The 20775-nt window shown below is 41.9% G+C and overlaps 1 protein-coding gene across 1 annotated transcript in view; it reads left to right on the top strand.

Annotated features, from left to right (window-relative positions):
* Positions 1-490: 490 nt before the first annotated feature.
* CFAP54 (cilia and flagella associated protein 54) overlaps positions 491-20775 on the top strand; it is a 291046-nt gene continuing 270761 nt past the window's right edge. Inside the window, exons 1-4 of the mRNA XM_043440645.1 lie at positions 491-850; positions 10775-10880; positions 15092-15235; positions 18746-18917. Coding sequence (XP_043296580.1) covers positions 534-850; positions 10775-10880; positions 15092-15235; positions 18746-18917 — 739 coding nt within the window. The 5' untranslated portion in view covers positions 491-533. The remainder of the gene's footprint in view (positions 851-10774; positions 10881-15091; positions 15236-18745; positions 18918-20775) is intronic.

Here is a 20775-nt window from a genome sequence, read left to right on the forward strand (position 1 = left end):
GGTGGTGGGGGAAGGTCATTTTGAGCACAGCCTTTGGAGTCTGAAGGCAGGTCCCTGACCCTCCAACGATTTACTCTGACCTTGGTCAAATGGCTAAGCCTCCCTAAACTTTGGTTTCTTAAACTGTGAAATGGAGATACTAATAATATCCTAAATTGCAAAGTTATAATGACGATTAAATGAGGTAAATGAGATTACTTGTTTCAAATGCTTAGAATAACTCCTGGCATATATTAATGAGCATCATTATTAAGTCGTCGAAGTGGAAAAAGTATAGTTTGGATATGTGGTCCTAAGTTTCTGGCTCTCCCATTCGCTCTCTCTCCAGAATCCTCTGTTATCACATCTAGCGGTGAGCAAGAGAGCAAAAACAACTCAGGAGGAACATCGCTTTCTGGACAAGGTTTTTCTTCTTTTGCCCTCCAGGGGCCGCTGTATTTCCCCAAACGCTCGCGGGAAGCCTGGTTACCACGAGACCGTCGCCGGGCAACCGCGTGTACACACACCCCGGGACGGGCCCGGGTCTCGTCAACATGGCGGCGCAAGGCACCTCCTCGGTCTCTTCACCAAACGCGTCTCCCACCTCCGTGTCGCCGCCGACCCCGCCCCTGCCCTCTACTGCGATTTCGAAGTCGCCCCTGGAGTCGAAGGCGAGCTCTCTGAGCCCACAGCCTCGCTCGGCCGGCCACGAGGACTTGTTGCCCCTCGCAGTATTTTATGGGCCGCTGGACGCAAAAAACCCACTCCTGGCCACCTGTGAGAAGGAGATTCAGGAGTTGCTAGGCTTCATGAAGAGAAAGAAGGCGTTAGCTACAACGGAGGAACAGAAATATGAGTTCCACCGGCTTTGGTAAGCAGAGGCAGGGCCCTGGGGCGGGTGCTGTCCGGAGAAGACAACTCCCAGGGCCAGAGGAGGAGATGCTCTGAGGAGGCGGGCGGTGGTCCCTGGAGCTGGTCGGTGTTGCGGATGCAGAACCTGGCCAAAGGGCCCGGAGATATACACGAAGTTTAAGAAGTGAAGACTCGTCGCTATTACAATCCTTAATGCCTGGTAAATGTGTCTTGACTTCCTGCTCGGGTCAGAATAAAAGTCAACAAAGAAATGTTTCATAATTCACCAGTTCACATAATTCAACATTTGTTCTGAGTGTCTTCTAATTGCCAATGCATGCCAGTGGAGTTTTGGCTCACTCACAGGTTTCACAACTTTCCATGTTGTGGGTACAGTTTTGTATGTGGAGGGAAAGGAATAACTTTGAGGTCACTTAGGTTCATGAAAAAGTTAATTCTTGATGCCATTCTGTGAACATTTGTACTTTATTCCTTTTTCAACTGTGACTATTAATAGCATCACAGTAGCTTGTTCTTGATTTTGTGACTCATTTTGCACGTTTGCCTTTTTTGGATTCCATCACCATGTTATTATCTCGAACTGCAGACTACCTGTTTTTAAGGCTCTTTCCTGTTTGTGTTAACCATCTTTCTTTCCTAGGCAAAACGCATTGCAAACTGAACAGTTAGAAATGTAGGCAAGTGGTGAAGAATACTAGAATAGTCAATAGTTTCATCTTATATTTTTCATCCATGTATTTAATATGAAGAAATAGTTTTAATTTATATTTATTATTCATTCATGGATTTAACTGCATATTTATTGAGCACCTCCTAAATATCAGGTTCCATTCCAGGAACTAGGAAAACATCAAGTTAATATACAAATTCATATCCCCATGGAGTATGTATTTTTGTGTCTACAAACAGCCACTAAACAAATATGTAAGGAAATTATTTTACAAGGAGGTAAGTGGTAGAAAATTAGAGAAAATTAGAGCAGGGAGGAAGATAATGATATCAGGTGGGTGTTATAATTTAAAATGGAATGGCAGGGAACATGGTCAGGGAAAGTCAGGAAAAGTGACCATTGAGAAAGATGAGAGGGAGGTATGGTAGCAAATGATAAGATTTCTATACAAAGAGTTGGCCACACTGGGAGAATGGCAAGTGTGAAGGTCCTGGGGTGCGATTGTGACTGGGAAGAACATGTTCGGACAGGAGTGAGGGAGATGAAGAGTTAGTTTGTAGATATATAAAGATTGAGATGTAATTCACCATCCAGGTAGAGTTATTATGTAGGTAGTTGGATATGTGGAGTCTGGGGGTCAGAGGAGAAATACATTTGGGATTCATCAGTGTATGGATGACATTTAAACTTTGACATTTGATGGAGTAGCTAAGGGAGTGAGTGTAGATGGAGAAGAAGAGAGTCCAAGGACTGAACTCGGGAACTCTCCAACACTGACAAGTAGGGGGAGATGGGGAGAAACTGGTAGAGACTAAGAAGGAGTGGCCAAAGAGGCAGAGGAAATCCAGTGGTGTACTGGAAGCCAAGTAGAGAAAGTGCTTTAAGAAGGAAGGAATGGTCAGTCAGTTGTGGCAAATCCTGCTGATGGGCCAAGTAAAATGAGAACCAAGAATTGACTAAGGAAAGTACGTTACGTGGCTAAGCTACATGTGCGCACGTGTGTGCTAAGTCGGTTCAGTCATGTCCGACTTTTTGTGGCACCGTGGATTGTGCCCCCAGGCTCCTCTGTCCGTGGGATTCTCTAGGCAAGAATACTGGAGTGGGTTGCCATGCCCTCTTCCAGGGGATCTTCCCCACCCAGGGATGGAACCTGCATCTCTTACATTTCCTGAATTAGCAGGTGGGTTCTTTACCACTAGTGCCACCTGTGAAACTCAAGCTACATATATTTATATTTTAAATGTTTGTGTTTTTGTGCCTTAGATAATAGTTTGTCTTTCCATCTCCACTGCCAACATTCCTGTTCAGACCATCACCATCGCAAATTTTCTCTGTATCCGCTTGAGTCTCAAATCTATCCTTCACATGGCAATCAGGGTGACCTTTATCAACAAATCACCCACTCCCTTATCTAAAGACTTCTGTTTCCTCTTGCTTTTAGAATAAAATTATGACTTTTTTTGGTGTCCTCTAGGGTCTGAAGCTCTGGTCTTGCCTGCCTCTTTCATCTCAGCTCATCCCTCACTTCTTCCAGGACTTTCTGGGAAAACAGACATTTGTTTATCATCCCAGGGGCTTTGTATTTGCTTCATCCTTTGTCAGAAATGTTCTTTCCTCAATTTTTCAAGTATCTGGCTCCTTCTCTTCTTCCAGGTCTTAGTTTGGTTGTTACCTCCTTAGGAGGCCTTTCATATCTAACGAAGGGTTCACCCATCAATTTATACTTTTATTGAATATTCATTTCTTATGTATTGTCTATCTCTCCTGTTAGAATGTAAGCTTCCTGTTGAGTTTAGATGGTGATCCACTTTTTCATTGCTGTATCCCTAGCAATGTATCTCTGAGGGTTGGGATATTGTGAACATTCGATGAATATTTGGCACTGAAAGAATTTGAGAATTATCCTTTTTTTCCCTCAATAATTGTTGATATGGGTCAGTTGGTAAGTACAGTGTCGGCCCCACCTTTAAACAGAAACTCACAAACATTAAGGATTGTCGTGGACCTTAGCCATCTAACTTCTCACATGTTTAGGTATTTATTTACAGAGTAATTCTTTATTGAGTGCCTACGATATGCCAGGCCTGCACTGTTGTTGCTGTTTAGTTGCTAAGGCACGTCTGTCTCTTTTGTGACCCCGTAGACTGTAGCCCGCCAGGGTCCTCTGTCCATGGAATTTTCTAGACAAGAGTACTAGAGTGAGTTGCTATTTCCTTCTGCAGGGGATCTTCCCAACCCAAGGATGGAAGCCCCATCTCCTGCTTGGCAGGTGAATTCTTTACCACTGAGCCACCACGAAAGCTCTAGGGCCTGCACCAATTACGGGTTATACGGCGATGAGCAAAATAGATATGGGAATCTGTGCTCATGGGGAGAGGGAGATAGGCTTTTAATGAGTCACTTTTAATAAGTGGAGGCTTTTAATAAGTCAGCACACAAACAACAAGCGCCGTGAAGGAAGAAGCTACTGAGAATTTACATGTGCCATGTATTGCCCTAAGTCCTGGGGATACAGCAATGAACCAGACCAAAACCTCCTGCCGTCTTGGTGCTTATATTCTAGAGGGGGACATAAACAATAAACATTAAATAAGTACATTTTGTGGTGTCCTAGAAAGTGATAAATGCTAGGGAGAAAAAGAGAGGAAAAGTTATGGAGTGGGAGACAGGAGGTTGCAATCTTCAATAAGGTGGTTAGAGTAGATAGCAATTGAGCATAGTGCTTAACGGGAACATAGTGGAGACTTGCCTTCAAATGAATGGTGAGGGAGGTGACGTGAAGCTGAGATTAGAAGGATGCCCGGCAGTCCACCAGCAAGGAAGAAGAGGATAAACAGAAGGAACGATCGTGTGGGAGGATCTTGGCAGGAAAGAGGCGGGGGCCTTGGAGGAGTGGACAGAAGCCTGTTTAGCGCAGTGTGGAAAGTGTGGGTGCAGTGCTATGAGATGAGATTAGAGGGTAGATCGGGGGGTGCAAGGTTTTAGAGGCCATTTATAGAGTTTACATTTACTCCAAATGCAATGAGAAATCGTTGCTTAGTTTTTGGCAAAGAATTAACCATATGTGATATTGTTTTAAAATATGTTGTTGACTTTGTCCAAATGGAGGAATGATGGCAATGTGGAGACAGTTAGGATTACTGGAGGTAGGAGTTGCTTTTATAACATATTTGACAAGATGGTTATTTTTTAAAATAAAAATTGCTTATTTTTATAACTGTAGAGTCTTATATAAGTATAAAATTTGTAGTACCTAAAATACAGATTCTGATCATACCAGCAATGTCCTTAAATTTAGAGTGTGATGTATTTTAAAGGCATGCTTTTGTTATAAGGACACAAAATTTTGATATTCTTTTTACATAGTTATGTTTTTCTGCTTTAGAAAATTCTAAATATCCAGCAACAGTTATAGTCAAATAGCAATCAAAAGTGTATTAACAACCTTTCTTAAATGATGTGTGTTACATATTATATATTTTCCCTATTTAATCATTATGTAAGCCATTTCCCAGTAAGCAATTTTAACTTGAACTTATGGCTCACTTTAAAAAAAAAGGAAATTCTGTTACGTAACCTTGAATGATTTATGGATTTGGTATTTTTCTTTTATGAGTAACAGACCTACTCATCATTATCTCATGTGTAAGGTTTGGGAAGAAAGAACTCTTTCAACTATGTAACTTAAGATTTCTACTTTAAATGTCTTGGATTTACTATATTTTATTTATTATAATAAATTTCATGAAGCAGAAATCAAAGTGAAAAAGGCAAAACAAACAAACCAAAACACATTTACCTTTTTAAACTTCTGTGAGCTGTGTTTTCCATACTCTTTATTTGGCATGATTACATGTATATATTTTACTACCCTTAAATAGTATTAATCTGTCCATGAAGGCAGGAATACTCTGTATCCGCCTCCTCTCTTGTCACTGAGCTATTATCATTTAACTTTTTTTTTTGAAAGTCACTCAGTCGTGTCCAACTCTTTGAGACCCTATGGACTGTAGTCCTTGGAATTCTCCAGGTCAGAATACTGGAGTGGGTAGCCTTTCCCTTCTCCAGGGGATCTTCCCAACCCAGGGATCTAACCCAGGTCTCCCATATTGCAGGTGGATTCTTAATTAGCTGAGCCACAAGGGAAGTCCAAGAATACTGGATTGGGTAGCCTAGCCATTCTCCAGGGATTCTCCCTGACCCAGGAATCAAACCAGGGTCTCCTGCATTGCAGGCAGATTCTTTACCAAATGAGCTATCAGGGAAGCCCCATCATTTAGGTAATTAATTGACTTTTTTTTTAACATGTTTTTGTTGAGGTTGTTCCATTAATACCCCGATGTGTACCTGATAAGTACTTGAGCCATCTTCAGTCCTTAAGTTTAGCTTCTTGCCTATATTAGTCTGCTTGGGCTACTAAGAATACTGGAGAGGGTTGCCATGCCCTCCTCCAGGGGATCTTCCTGACACAGGGATCAAACCCACATCTCCTGCATTGTAGGCAGATTCTTTACCACTGAACCATCTGGGAAGCCCAATTACTAACTTCAGTTCAGTTCAGTTGCTCAGTTGTGTCCAGTTCTTTGCGATCCCATGGACTGCAGCACCCCAGGCCTCCCTGTCCATCACCAACTCCCAGAGCTTACTCAAACTCATGTCCATCGAGTCAGTGATGCTATCCAACCATCTCATCCTCTGTGGTCCCCTTCTCCTCCCACCTTCAATCTTTCCCAGCATCAGGGTCTTTCCCAAGGAGTCAGTTCTTCACATCAGGTGACCAAAGTATTGGAGTTTCAGCTTCAGCATCAGTCCTTCCAATGAATATTCAGGACAGATTTCCTTTAGGATGGACTGGTTGGATCTCCTTAAAGTTCAAGGGACTCTCAAGAGTCTTCTCCAACACCACAGTTCAATAGCATCAATTCTTCAGTGCTCAGCTTTCTTTATAGTCCAACTTTCACACCCATACATGACTACTGGAAAAACCATATCTTTGACTAGATGAACCTTTGTTGACAAAATAATGTCTCTGCTTTTTAATATGCTATCTAGGTTGGTCATAACTATTCTTCCAAGGAGCAAGCATCTTTTAATTTCATGGCTGCAGTCACCATCTGCAGTGATTTTGGAGCCCCACAAAATAAAGTCTGCCACTGTTTCCACTGTTTCCCCATCTATTCCGCCATGAAGTGATGGGAACAGATGCCATGATCTAGTTTTCTGAGTGTTGAATTTTAAGCCAGCTTTTTCAGTCTCCTGTTTCACTTTCATCAAGAGGCTTTTTAGTTCTTCTTCACTTTCTGCCATAAGGGGGTGGTGTCATCTGCATATCTGAGGTTATAGATATTTCTCCCGGCAATCTTGATTCCAGCTTGTGCTCCCTCCAGCCCAGCGTTTCTCATGATGTTCTCTGCATATAAGTTAAATAAGTAGGCTGACAATATACAGCCTTGACGTACTCCTTTTCCTATTTGGAACCAGTTTGTTGTTCCATGTCCAGTTCTAACTGTTGCTTCTGACCTGCATACAGATTTCTCAGGAGGCAGGTTATGTGGTCTGGTATTCCCATCTCTTGAAGAATTTTCCACAGTTTGTTGTGGTCCACACAGTCAAATGCTTCGGCATAGTCAATTATTAATTAGTCAGTTTGGGCTTCTATAGCAAAATCGCATAGACTGGGTGACGTAAACAACAGAAATTTGTTTTCTCATTGTTCTGGAGGCTAGAAGTCCCAGATGAAGGTCTGGCGGCATCAGTTTCTGGTGAGAGCTCTTCTCCTGGCTTAAAAGATGTCCACTTTGTTCTCATACAGTCTTTCCTCTGTGATGCACACACAGAGAGAACTTGCTCGTGTCTCTTCTTAGATGGATTAGTCCCAGTGGACCAGGGCCCCACCCTCACGACCTCATTCAGCCTTAGTTACTTCCTCCGAGTCTCCTCCAAACGCAGCCGCGCGGGGGACTTGGGCTTCAACATGTGAGTTTTGAGGAGGCACTCCCATTCAGTGTATAATACCTTTCTTACCTAGGAATTTACGAGATAGGATTGGACAACTATTAAGAGAAATTTAGATTTTTCCCTCAAGGCATTTATAATTTCCAAGAGAGAGGGAAGGAGTAAATATTAACTAAATGGGTGAACAAAATAAGCAATGATCTGCTTCCCTTTGAACTCTGGTTAGAAATCACATAGGAAACATAACCCTAAATGGACTGACTGGACAGTTGAACCTTTGAACTCTTTATAGAAAAGCATAAAGTAAAAACAAAGAATTCTTTTGCCTAGTCCTTCATCCGTTCATTCTTTCTGTCAACAAATATTTATTGAGTGCTGACTTACACTAGATATTCACTACTCTTGGGGCTGGGCAATGACTAAACAGATGACGTCCTTGCTCTCAGGGAGTTTAGATTCCAGAGGACTGGAAGGCACAGTTGTATGCTGGCTAAGAGTATAGATGCACCCTGCCTCAGTTTGATCAGCTGTATATTTGGGATATTGATACTACCCATCTCAGTTGTGAAAATGAAATGAAAAATACTCATGTTGGCAAAAGACCCAGATTAGGCAACACAATATTGAAGGAGAAGAAATTTGGAGGACTGACACTACCTGACTTCAAGACTTACTACATTGACTAAGATAGCATGGTATGGTGAAATAATGGACAAACAGATCAAAGGAACAGAATAAAGAGCCCAGATGGATGTAAATCTAGGCAACTGGTCTTTCACAAAGGAGTGATGGCCATACATGGAAGCAAATCTTTTTAACAAATGGTGCTGCAATTGTACATCCACATGTGAAAACCCTATCTAGCTATAGACCTTATACCCTTCCCCAAAATTAACTCAAAATGGATCACAAACCTAATGTAAATTCTATGCTATAAAACTCCCAGGAGATAATATAGGAGAAATCGAGATGACCTTTAGTTTGGCAGTGGCTTTTGAGGTACAACACTGAAGACATGATCCATGAAAGAAAGAATTGATAAACTGGACTTCATGAAAATTAAAGTTTTCTGCCCTGTGAAAGACACTGTCAATAGAATGAAAGCCAAGCCACAGACTGGGAGAAAAAACTTGCAAAAGACGTATTTGATAAAGGACTACTATCTAAAATATACATGGAACTCTTAAAAACTCAGCAAGAGGAAAACAACCTGATTTTAAAAATAGGCCAAAAATCTTAGCAGACATCTACCCAAGGAAGATAAATAAATGACAAATAAATATATGAAAAGGTGCTCCAAATCATGTGTTATCAGGAAGGTGTAAGTTAAAACAACAGTGAGATGCCACTACACACCTATTAGCATGGCCAGAATCCAGAACACTGACAATACCAAATGCTGACAAGGATGTGAATCAACGGGAAAATTTTCATTCACTGCTGGTGGGAATGCAAATTGGTAAAGCCACTTGAGAAGACAGTTTGATGTTTTCTTATAAAACTAAACATATTCTTACCATATAATCCAGCAGTCATGCTCCATAGTATTTACCCAAAGAAGCTGAAAACTTATTCCATACAAAAATCTGCACATGGATGTTTGTAACAGTTTTATACAAATTGCTAAAACTTGGACACAAACAAGATGTCTCTCAGTAAGTAAACTGGTAAACTGTGGCATACATAGACAATGGAATATTATTCAGTGCTAAAAAGAAATGAGCTATCAAGCCATGGGAAAACATGGGTGAATCTTAAATCCTCATTACTAAGTGAAAGAAGCCAATTTGAAAGTGCTACATATTGATACTACATGATTCCAACTATATGGCATCTTGAAAAAGGCAAAGACTATGGAGAGAGTAGGAAGTTCAGTGGTTGGGGTTAGTGGGGAGGGAATGATGAATAGGCAGAGCACAGAAGACTTTTAGGGCGGTGAAACTACTCTCTATGATACAATGGTGGATACATGTCACTATACATTTGTCCAAGGCCATATAAGGGACAGCACCAAGAATAAACCCTAACCTAAACTAGGGACACTGGGTGATAATGATGTGTTAATGTGTGAATTGTAACAAATGTACCACTTTGGTGAGTGATGTTAATAATGGAGGAGGCTGTGCTTGTGCCAGAGACAGGGGCACATGGGGGAGTCTCTATGCATTCTGCTCAGTTGTTCTGTGAATCTAGAGCTACTTTAAAAAATAAAGTTGATTTTAAAAAATGCTTCCAAAGAGTCAGTCCCAGTGTTCATAGCAGCAATATTTATAATAACTAAGATATGGAAGCAGCCTAAGTGTTCTTCAAGAGATGGATGGATAAAGAAGATGTGATACACACATGAACACTTTACACACACACACACACACACACACACAGAGGAATATTACTCAGCCATAAAAAAGAATGAAATCTTGCCATTTGCAACAATATGGATAGACTTGGAGGGCATCATTATGCCAGCTGAAAGAAGTCAGCCAGAGAAAGACAAATACTTTATGATATCACTTATATGTGAAATCTAAAAAATACAACAAACTAGCAGCTGTTATAACAAAGAAACAGACTCACAGACATAGAGAACAAGCTAGTGGTTACCAGGGGGGAGGGGGAAGGTGTGAGGGGCCAGATAGAGGTAGGGGATTAAGAGGTACAAACTACTATGTATGCTACAAGGATATATTGCATAGCACAGGAAATATAGTCAGTGGTTGATAATAGCTATAAATGGAGTAGAGCTTTTAAAAATTGTGAATCACTATGTAGTACATCTGAAACTATATCTCAATAAAAATATTAAAATTTTAAAATCATTACAGATGCATATAAAGAGCTGTCAGTGCTTGGTACAAAGGAAATATCACTTATAACCATAATTACATTTTTCAATAATTAGACATTGACAGTACGGCACATTAGGAAGCACAAGGGAGGAAGGATGGGGGGAAGGGATAGTTAGGGAGTTTGGGATGGACATGTACACAGTGCTATATTTAAAATGGGTGACCAACAAGGACCTCCGGTCCAGCACAGGGAACTGTGCTCGGTGTTATGAGACAGCCTGGAGGGGAGGGGAGTCTGGGGAGAAGGGATACACGGACATGTACGGCTGAGTCCCTGTGCCGTTCACAGTCCCTGAGACTGTCACAGCATTGTGCATTGGCTCTACCCCAACACAAAATTAAAAGTAAAAAAAAGGACTTAGCACAAGGTAAGTTTTTAAGGATCGCTTGCTAATTAATATAGGTTTCCTGCTGACTTTGAAGATATCATTTTATTTTATAATTTTTACAGTGCCACCTCTTTGTTTAATATCTGGACCAAATACAACCCCCGGCTGCCAGCTGCCTATTACAACGAGAAGCTTCTGAAGGTTGGAGATAGCCTTTGTGAAATGAAAGTAAGTACCTCTGGAGTGAAAAGAGCCCAAATGAAACTCATTTGGCTAATTATTATTATTATGATTATTACTGGATAGCATTCCTCTTTTACACAATTTCTCCCCCCCCTGCCCCCCCCCCACCCCCCGCTGGAAAAATCCAAGGGAATATGTAAAAATTTTAATGAGGCACAGTGACAGAAAAAGTGTTCCCTTTTAAATTTTGTAGTTGGGATTCTCCAGAGGTGAGAGGTTCCCGAACAGAAAGACAGTTGCCTGAGGCTGAGCCGGAGCACAGACCATAGTTAGCAGAGGGTGTGGTAGGCGCCCAACAGGAAATGCTGAGTCATCATGTTCCTACCTCATACAAAGGAGCCCAGACACCACTTCCTGTTGTTTTTCACATGGCTGACCTTGCCCACAGCCCTTGCAGGGCCTTGCTGCTGTGTTGCTTGCTTCCAGGTGCCTTGTCTCAATGACCTTCAGCTCCTTCTCAACAGTTTGCCGTATGTAATTGCAGCAGTTATTCCATACAGGCCCCAGTTCTAACTCAGTGTTGTATTCCAACTGAGTTCCTGCCTTATTTCTAGTTCCATTATTAATGCCTGGGTCTTGGATTGCTGCAGACTCATAGACTTGGTTTGATATGACCACACCGAGGCTGGGTTTTCAGTTAATGAAAATGTGAATTTTTCCCCATAACCTCTGGCTTGGGCCCAAATTATTCCAAGTTAAATATGAGTCTTTGGCACATGTATTAATAGGATCCTTGGACCAAGTGTTATTTTATACAAAGTGATTTTAGGCCAGACATGGGAGGGATTCTGTTACCAAGCCAGGTCCATTTTCCTGACATGAAGCGAGCCAAGCACTGAGCCGCTGAGGTTTGCAGCAGAGAAACAGTTTATTCACAAGGCAATCGGGCGAGGAACAAGTCTCAGATCTGCCTCCTGGAAGGCGAGGGAGTTGGGATATTTATGAGATGTCAACAGGGTGGTCTTAGGCTCCGGGAAAGGTGATTGGAGGTGGGGGGAAGGCGAGGTAGTCGGAGTTCTGCACAGGTGCACCCGGGTTATGTGTGTATTCAGAATGGAGGTGCATAGCCTGATGGGAGCCCAGAGCTTTTCAGCCTCTGACGTCAAAAGGCTGGTCAAGAGCCCTGGGCAGGCCTATTGTAGGGTTGGGGGTCCCAACCATCCCCCAGTTGGCTGGCTCTAGGCAAGAGCTGACTCTAGTTCCTGTAAAACAGCTGGACAGCCTGAAGCTGTCCATTCAGTTCAGTCGCTCAGTCGTGTCCGACTCTGCGACCCCATGGACTGCAGCACCCCAGGCTTCCCTCTCCGTCACAAATTCCCAGAACTTGCTTAAACTCCTGTCCATCGAGTCGGTGATGCTGTCCAACTATCTCATCCTCTGTCCCATTCTCCTCTTGCCTCCAGTCTTTCCCAGCATCAGGTTTTTTCCAGTGAGTCAGTTCTTCCCATCAGGTGACCAAAGTATTGGAGTTTCAGCTTCAGCATCAGTCCTTCCAATGAATTTTCAGGACAGATTTCCTTTAGGATGGACTGGTTGGATCTTCTTGCAGTTCAAGGGACTCTCAAGAGTCTTCTCCAACACCACAGTTCAAAAACATCAATTCTTCAGTGCTCAGCTTTCTTTATAGTCCAACTCTCACATTCATACATGACTTCTGGAAAAACCACAGCTCTGACTAAATGGACTTTTGTTGGCAAGGTAATGTCTATGCTTCTTAATATGCTATCTAGGTGGGCCATAGCTCTTCTTCCAAGGAGCAAGGGTTTTTTAATGTCATAGCTGCAGTCACCATCTGCAGTGATTTTGGAGCCCCCCAAAATAAAGTCTATCACAATGTTTCCATTGTTTCCCCATCTATTTGCCTATGAAGTGATGGGACCAGATGCCATGATCTTTGCTTTTTGAATTTTGAGTTTTAAGTCAACTTTTTCACTCTCCTCTTTCACTTTCATCGAGAGGCTCTTTAGTTCTTTGCTTTCTGCCATGAAGCTGGGAAGGTACGCAATTAAGGAGAGAGAAAAAGAAAGAGAAAAAAATAACTAAAGCTACCTTAATCAGTGAAGGTAGTTTACAAACAAAGGGCTTTTAACAAACTCTTCCTTTATCTGTGTTGTGTAAGACAAGCTCATGAATTTCTATTTGTTATGAGCTTCTCTTAACTCTTTGGGGCACAATTTCAAATCTTCTCAGTCTACAGTTTTTCAGCTTCATTTTCCTCCTCCATTTCTATTTTCTGGGCTGGAATCTTTTTGGTCTGGGAGGGAAATTTACCTAATAGAGGCAAAGATGCAGAGGAACTTGCATAAGGGAGCATTAAGATCTATTTTCGGCTGCCCAAATTAAAGAATCCTCTCAGCTCCATGTAATTGGACCATGGTTCTTAGAGACTTGAAAATGCAGAGTTTGGGAAACTACAGAAAAAGAAACCCAAGTGCGATCCAACTTGTAAGCTATATTCATGTGAAATGGAATAACAGTTTTCACAAGAATTAGATGAGTGCCCCGCTCTTTATTTTTATGCTTCTTCTCAATATAACAAGGCTTCCCTGGTGGTTCATATGGTAAGGAATCTGCCTGCAATGCAGGAGACCTGGGTTTAATACTTGGGTCAGGAAGATCCCCTGAAGAAAGAAATGGCATCCCACTCCAGTATTCTTGCCTGGAGAATTCCATAATAAGGAGCTGGTGATACACAGCATGGTCTGAGGTTGTTTCAGGAGTATCCAGGTGGGTGGAGGGAGGAAGAAGGAATATGTTAGAAGTTGATAAAGCAAGTTGATAATGGGCAGTGGCCAAGCATTCAGAGTATTTCAGGTAGAATATCTAAAAGATTCACTAAAGAAACAAAGAAAATGTTTTAACTACTTTTCACTGATGGGAAAGTGGGCCGGAAAGGTATTTATAACCCTGGAAACAAACCTGAGTGGTTACTTTGGTTTCTAGAATCTATTTTTATTTTAGTTACAGTAAAGCTCATCTTGTTGGACTACTCTTGTTTTAAACCTAGATTTGAATTCATTGTGTGAATCAAGTTAGAATGGAAAAGATTCAGAATTAATTAGTGAGCAAGTAACAAACAAGTCAATAGAAATAGGAACAAAAGAGCGTTTTGACTCTGAATCTGCAGAAGGGCAAGGTAACCCAAGAGGCAGTTCACACCCAGGGCAGCTGCTCTTCCTGGAAACACAGTCTCATGGGAAGAAGCAGAGGAAGGGCTGGAGCTGACTCATCTGTGGAGCCCTGCTGGCATCCACCGCCCTGAAACTTTCCAGGTCAGCTATGCCCTGTGGGCTTCAGAAATGAGGCCTCTGACTTTGTAATGGGAACCTAAGCATGAATTAGAACTGACGAGAATCGTTAACTAACAACAGCTCAGACTGATTGGTCCTGAGGTAACTTCAGAAATGGGACATGAAAGAGCCAGCTCATCACCTGCAATCTTCTCTTCTCTTCTCCCTTCTTTCTTTCATTCCTTCCTTTTTCCCTCTTCCTTCTTTCCTCCACCCACCCCCATTTTTTTCTCCTCTCCCTAGCTGCCCTCCCCTTCCTGTCCTTTCTTTTTTGGAGCTTAGGAGGTATCAGAGAAGCAAGGCTGGTTAAACAGTTCCTCCACTTCTGTGATTGAGTTGGTGGATTACTATCCTCTGTTGAGGTTGAACCTGCTGGATTTTGAGTATATCCATCCAGGTATTACCACACACAATACCCTGGGGAGTATCCCCGTCTTTGAAGTCTCATCTCGCAATTGTTTTGTTGTAGGAGAATTAAGTAATGCATGTGAATTGCCAAGAACAGTGTCTGTCATGTGTGTGTTTGGAAATAGTTGTGATAATGTTAGTAATGATGTCATGATGGAAGTAATGGTGGTCATAGTAATTATCAACATTGACATCATTGAGAATAATACCAACATTGGGTGTGCTAGGTTGCTTCAGTCATGTCCGAGTGTTTGTGACCCTGCCAGGCTCCTCTGTCCATGGGATTCTACGGGCAGAAATACCTGAGTGGGTCGCCAGTCCCTCCTCTGGAGGATCTCTTCCACCCCAGGGATCAAACCCACGTCTCTTCTGTTTCCTGCATTGGCAGGTGGGTTCTTTAGCACTAGCGCCACCTGGGAAACCCAATATCACCTAATTTTAATAATGATAAGAAAAATGGTGTTTTAAAACCTTCATCAAGTCCTTTTTCTATTTCAGGAATATAAACTGGCCCTTTTGCAGTGCTATGGCAGATATCTTCAGCAGTTCAGCATCAACTTTGATGAGACTAAAGCAGACGTGAATCAGTTCAAAGCTGTATTTTTCCCAAAAGGCTTTGGAGACAAAACCGCAGCACATACAGTAAGATGAGAGTGATCGCTGAAATAGCTACCACTGATGATCAGCCGTGCGGCAGTCTGCCCCTTAGTGGACAGCTTCTCCATGTCTTTCATTTGCCTGGCGTAGTATTTACCTGTGGACTATAAGTTGCTTAGTAAATATTTTCTGTGCTGGATGAGAAAGCGCACTTATTAACTCTTGTAAAGATGCTTTGGAGATTTTGTCACTATAATCACTTATTCATCCAGTAGGCAGTTTTATTATTATTATTATTATAACTAATATTGGTAGAATGCTTTTACTCTTCAAAGTACTTTGGAAAACATTGGCTCCTCACAATAACTCTATGAGTTAGATACTGTTATTATCCCTATTGTATAAGAGAGAAAAAGAAAGCTAATCACACAGTATAATAACTAGTGACTCTGGAGAGGAAACATAGATCTTTTGATATGAAAAAAAAAAAAAACGTGCTTTTTTCTAGTATACCAGCATTATTATGTTAATTGCTACCGATGAGTCACTGGTTGAGCAGTTACCATGTGCTAGGTAGTTTTCTAAATGCTTTATATGAACTGTTATCTTGCAGCCTCATTACAGTCCTAAGAGATGGGTACTGTTATGCCTCTTTTACAGATAAGAAACTGAGGTTTATTGGAGAGTAAAAAACCTAGTCATTTTAAAGCAATAGACACAGTTGGTGTTTGAACCCTAATTCGTCTGAATCCGAGGGTGTGTTATTCCAAAATTAATGATTGTTCTAGGCCTTGAAAACAACATGTGGTTTAATAAGCAGAAATGTTGAAGCATGTTTGAAGGCACATTCAATTTGCCTTTGACACAAGTGCATAAATGAGAATACTGGGCAATGTGAGTTGGTGCTTAAATTGCATGGAGGGGAGGGGAAGGGATCCTGATACCAAGACATAATTCTTGGGACACTAGCTGATTGTCCTACAGCTCAACTCGATTCTGACTCTAGGAGGAGACAAAGTCAGATTCCACAGGTTAAGGGTTCAGTCTTACAAGACCACCCCCATTCCCCCCCATCCCATACCCACTTCAGATTGTTGTTGGGGTCGAAAAGATCCTCCAGGGGAGGAATGGCAACCCACTCAGGTAACTCCAGTTGTTACCTCTCTTTGTGACCGACTGGCTACAAATCAGAGGTTCCTGCGACCCATCCTTGTGTTCAATAATTTGCTGTAGTGGCTCATGGAACTTGTGAAAACATTTCAGTTATTAGATTACAGGTTTATTGTAAGCGGACATAATGTAACTCAGGAACAGCTGGAGGGAAGAGATACATAGAGCAAGGTGTCAGGAAAGGCTGTTGTGCTTCCGTGGCCCCTGCAGGCACCCCACTCCCAGCACCTCCGTGTATTCATCATCTTGGAAACTTCCCAAACACCATCCTTTTGGGCTTTTATGCAGGCTTCATTGTTGTTGTTCAGTCACCAAGCCGTGTCCAGTTCTTTGAGACCTCACGGACTGTATTATGCCAGGCTCCTCTGTCCTCCACTGTCTCCTGGAGTTTGCTCAAATTTATGTCCATTGAGTTGGTGATGCTATATAACCATCTCATCCTCTGCTGCCCCTTCTTTTGCCTTTAATGTTTCCCATCATCAGGGTCTTTTCCAGTGAGTCAGCTCTTCCCATCAGGTGGCCAAAGTGTTGGAGCTTCAGCAACAGTACTTCCAATGAATATTCAGGGTTGATTTCCTTTAGGATTGACTGGTTTGATCTCCTTGCAGTCCAAGAGAGGCTTCATTGCATAATTGTGCAATGAATCATTGGCCACTGGTTGTAGATTCAACTTCCAGCCCTTCTCCTCTCCCCTGGAGGTCAGGGGATGGGACTGAAAGTGCTAAACCTCTAATCACATGGTTGGCTCCATTGGCAACTTAACCTCCATCCTTAGCCACTTTCCAAAAGTCACCTCATTAACATAGCCAAAGATCTTTGTCACTCTCAACATTTAAAACAATTCCAACGGTTTGGGGGGGTTGTGAGCTAGAAACTGTGGATGAAGAACAAACATATATGAGAAACATTTTGGCCATCTGAGTGGCCAAGTATGTATTTCTTACAAGTTGTAATATTTCAGTGCCCCATTGGGAAGAGTGCTGAATGAAAAGTTGGAACTTTTGAGCCCCCGCCCCCCCACTACCCTGGCCCAGGCCTCCATATCTCTTATACTATTGTGTTATCATGCTTACACTCAACCTCCCTAGCTGTGAAATCAGTTTTGTAGTGGCTAGAAATACGTGTATCTAAGCAGACAATCTGCATGGTAGAATAAGGCTCATTTGTGTTATTGAGTGTACACTCGCATAGCTTTAGTAGTTCTGATGTTTCTCTAGCCAAAATCACTCTCCTGAACTCCCCACCTATCCAGGTAACCTCATAAAGATCTCATAATCGGCATGTCCCAAAGTGAACCAACATCTTTTATCAGTCCATCACCCAAGCAGGAAACCATTGCAAGCCTCTTTCTCTCTCTTACCTCTCACTTCTAATTGGTCATTAAATGCCATGGATTTTCGACAAGACTTAGCTCTTTCCTTTCTCTTCATCCCCACTTTCAGAGCCCCATTTCAGGGCCCTTTTGTCTCTGGACAACCTCAGAAGCCTTTGATCTCTGTTAGCCTCTTGCATGTAGCTTTGTCCCCCATCTGCTTTGCATCTTTCATACTTTTGTCAGAATTCGTTTCTAAAAAGTGTAAATCAAATACTAGTCCACATTCCTTGGAATGGTGTCCATGTTCTAACCATGGACCACTTCTGTAGCTCAATTTGTCTTAAACCTTCTTACTTTAAAAAAGACTTCCAGCTCAGTGACCACAGCAGTCGCCTTAAGCGCTCCTAACACTGTGTGTGCCTGGGAGGCTTTTTCCTGTCAGGAGCCTGTCTTCCTCATCTTTGACTCCCTGTTGCTTAGCAGAGTGTGGCAAACAGAGGTGCTCAACAAACATTTGCTGACAGAATTGTGTACGTACATAACATCTGAATTAATATGTTAACATGCCATTAGGGAGACTTTTAAAAATTGTTTCAATCCTATATTTTTGGAAGTAGGACTTTGTATTTTTTTTTTTTTTGGCTGAGGAAAGATGATCTTAACTAAATGGATGGTTTGAATAAACTTATTTTACCGAGTTTCTTTCCATGTGTTAGTCCACTAAGGCTGCTATAGCCAAAATCCAGAGATTGGATGGCTTAAAAACATTTATTGCTCATGGTTCTGGAGACTGGCGAGTCCAAGATCAGGGGGCTGGAAGACCCTGTGTCTGGTGAAGGCCTGCTTTCCCGCTATGTTCTCATATGGCAGGGGTGAGGTTTCAACGTATACATTATGGAAGGACACAAACATTCAGTCTCCTGTACTCTACTGACCTATTGAGTTAGTTATGCATAATTTGTTTCCATTTTGGTTTTTACATTTTTTTTTTTTTTGGTTTTTACATTTTAAGATGTGCTTTCCTAAGTTGTGTAAACATTATTTATATTCTTTTTTTTCTCATGTTTCAGTTTCATGCTTTAAATGGCAAAAATATTTGCAACTACCAGTTGGTCTGTGACAGTGATGTGAACCTGCAGAACAAAGATTCTGTGCTCCAGTGTCTGCAAATCTTGTCCTCCTTCCGGCTCATCATGCAGGTGGCTTTGCCACAGGAGCACCTGTGCTGGATTATCTTCAATGGTATATATCAGTGTTCAATATTCTATTTTTCATTGTGTCTTTCAGGAAGTTATTTAAATGCCAAGTCCGATGATGACTAGATTACCTTGTGATTTAGGTGACGTTCCTTTCATAAGAGGACAACGGGGCTCTGTTACGTTTTTAGCAGGTTTTAGTTTGTCCTTATGAGCAGGGACTCATGCCGCAAGTATGTGGGTTTTCTGCTCGAGGGAGGGTCAGAGCTGTGGAGATAATCAGCTTCACATATGAACAAAATGGGGGCGCTCAGTGAGTAAGGCGATAGTGGGTTGGCCAAAAAGTTCGTTCAGGTTCTTCTATAACATCTTACAGGAAAACCTGAACAAACTATTTGGCCAAATAAATCTAAGTGGAGAAGGATCAGAGGACCCTTGCAAGTTAGATTATTTCTAAACATCATCTATTTATCGGTCCTCTTCTCAAATATTTTGGCCAGTGACTAGGGCTTCCTACATAGCAACCTTCTCCTCCTACTTGTTTTTGAGTGAGGAACTCTGAGAATGTGCATGTATATGTGTGTATGGTTTATTTATATACATATATATTCATTGTATAGACAGACATATGTATGCATTATATATGTTTCATAAAATGAGTCTTATCTAAATCTTATCAAAATGTAACTTTTGTTTTTTTTCTTTTAAGAGTTACAATTCAAATTCAACTTAAATTCCCTTTAAAGTTAAAATTTGAAGTTATAATGAGTAACCTACAATATTGTTCTCTGGATCACATATTCTTGTAAGAAAAAGAATGACGGTCTGTTATGAGTTTATAAGACAAGGGCAAAACAACTTGAAAGAAAGCATATTGGATTTTCTCTCATCCATGGCAACTGACAGTATGTTTCCTAGTCTTTTCCTTCTTCACGCTCCCCAAATAATTTTTGTTGACATTTTGACTGTAATCAGACCTTACATTTGCTACCGAGATGAGACTGTCTCTGGGAGACATTTTTCAGGCCAGTGATTGTTAAACTTTTGCATCCCATCGTCATCAGAGTTGCCAGGGCCATCTCTCCGGGTGCATTGCTCATGCGTCTTGGCAGGGACTGAGCCAGAGCAGAGCTTCTGTGCTCAAGAAAGGGCGATAGACCTGAGTGCTGGGCCCCGGGGTCAGGCTCTGCTTGAGAGGTGGAGACGATGCAGTGTGACTCCCTGTCTGAAATCCTTCTGAGATTCCCACAAAACCACCCCCCTCCCATTTTCTTTTTCAAAAAGATAGAACAATTCCTGTGTCTTCCACATCCTTATTCTGCTGTATGCTTTTTCTTTGGCATCATGTTCTAGATTTTATCCTGTTTCCTAAATATTTTTCTGCTCAACACTATGGTTTTAGAATCTAGCCATGTTCCTATATGTAAACCTGGCTTGTTAACTGCCTGCTGAATTGTCTTCAGCAGAGACCCATGCATGTAAGGATGGGCACCTGGTTGGCCCTGCCTCTCTAACCTTACAGGTAGTTCTGTGGTGAGTGTCCTCACATCGGCCCTCTCATAGACCCGTGTGAGTTCTCTGGGATGCACGCCCAGGAGTGGGGTTGCTGGGTTCGGGGAGGTACATGCACTTACTGTCATTGGTTGCCATCCCTGTTTTAGTTAATTCATCTCAAACTTAAGTGCCAGGCATTGTTCCAGGTGTTAAGGATACAGGAGTGGACAACACTCAAAAACCCTGTTTCTCATGCTGCTGTAGTACTTCAGAGAGATGATAAACAAATCAAAACTAAATGATGTATCAGGTGGTGATGAGAACTATTTGTGTGTATGCTCAGTCACATCTGACTTTTTTGTGACCCCGTGGACCGCAGCCCACGAGTCTCCTCTTCCATTGGACTTCCC

This window comes from Cervus canadensis, chromosome 21, assembly GCF_019320065.1.
Source record: "Cervus canadensis isolate Bull #8, Minnesota chromosome 21, ASM1932006v1, whole genome shotgun sequence".
Lineage (NCBI taxonomy): Eukaryota > Metazoa > Chordata > Mammalia > Artiodactyla > Cervidae > Cervus > Cervus canadensis.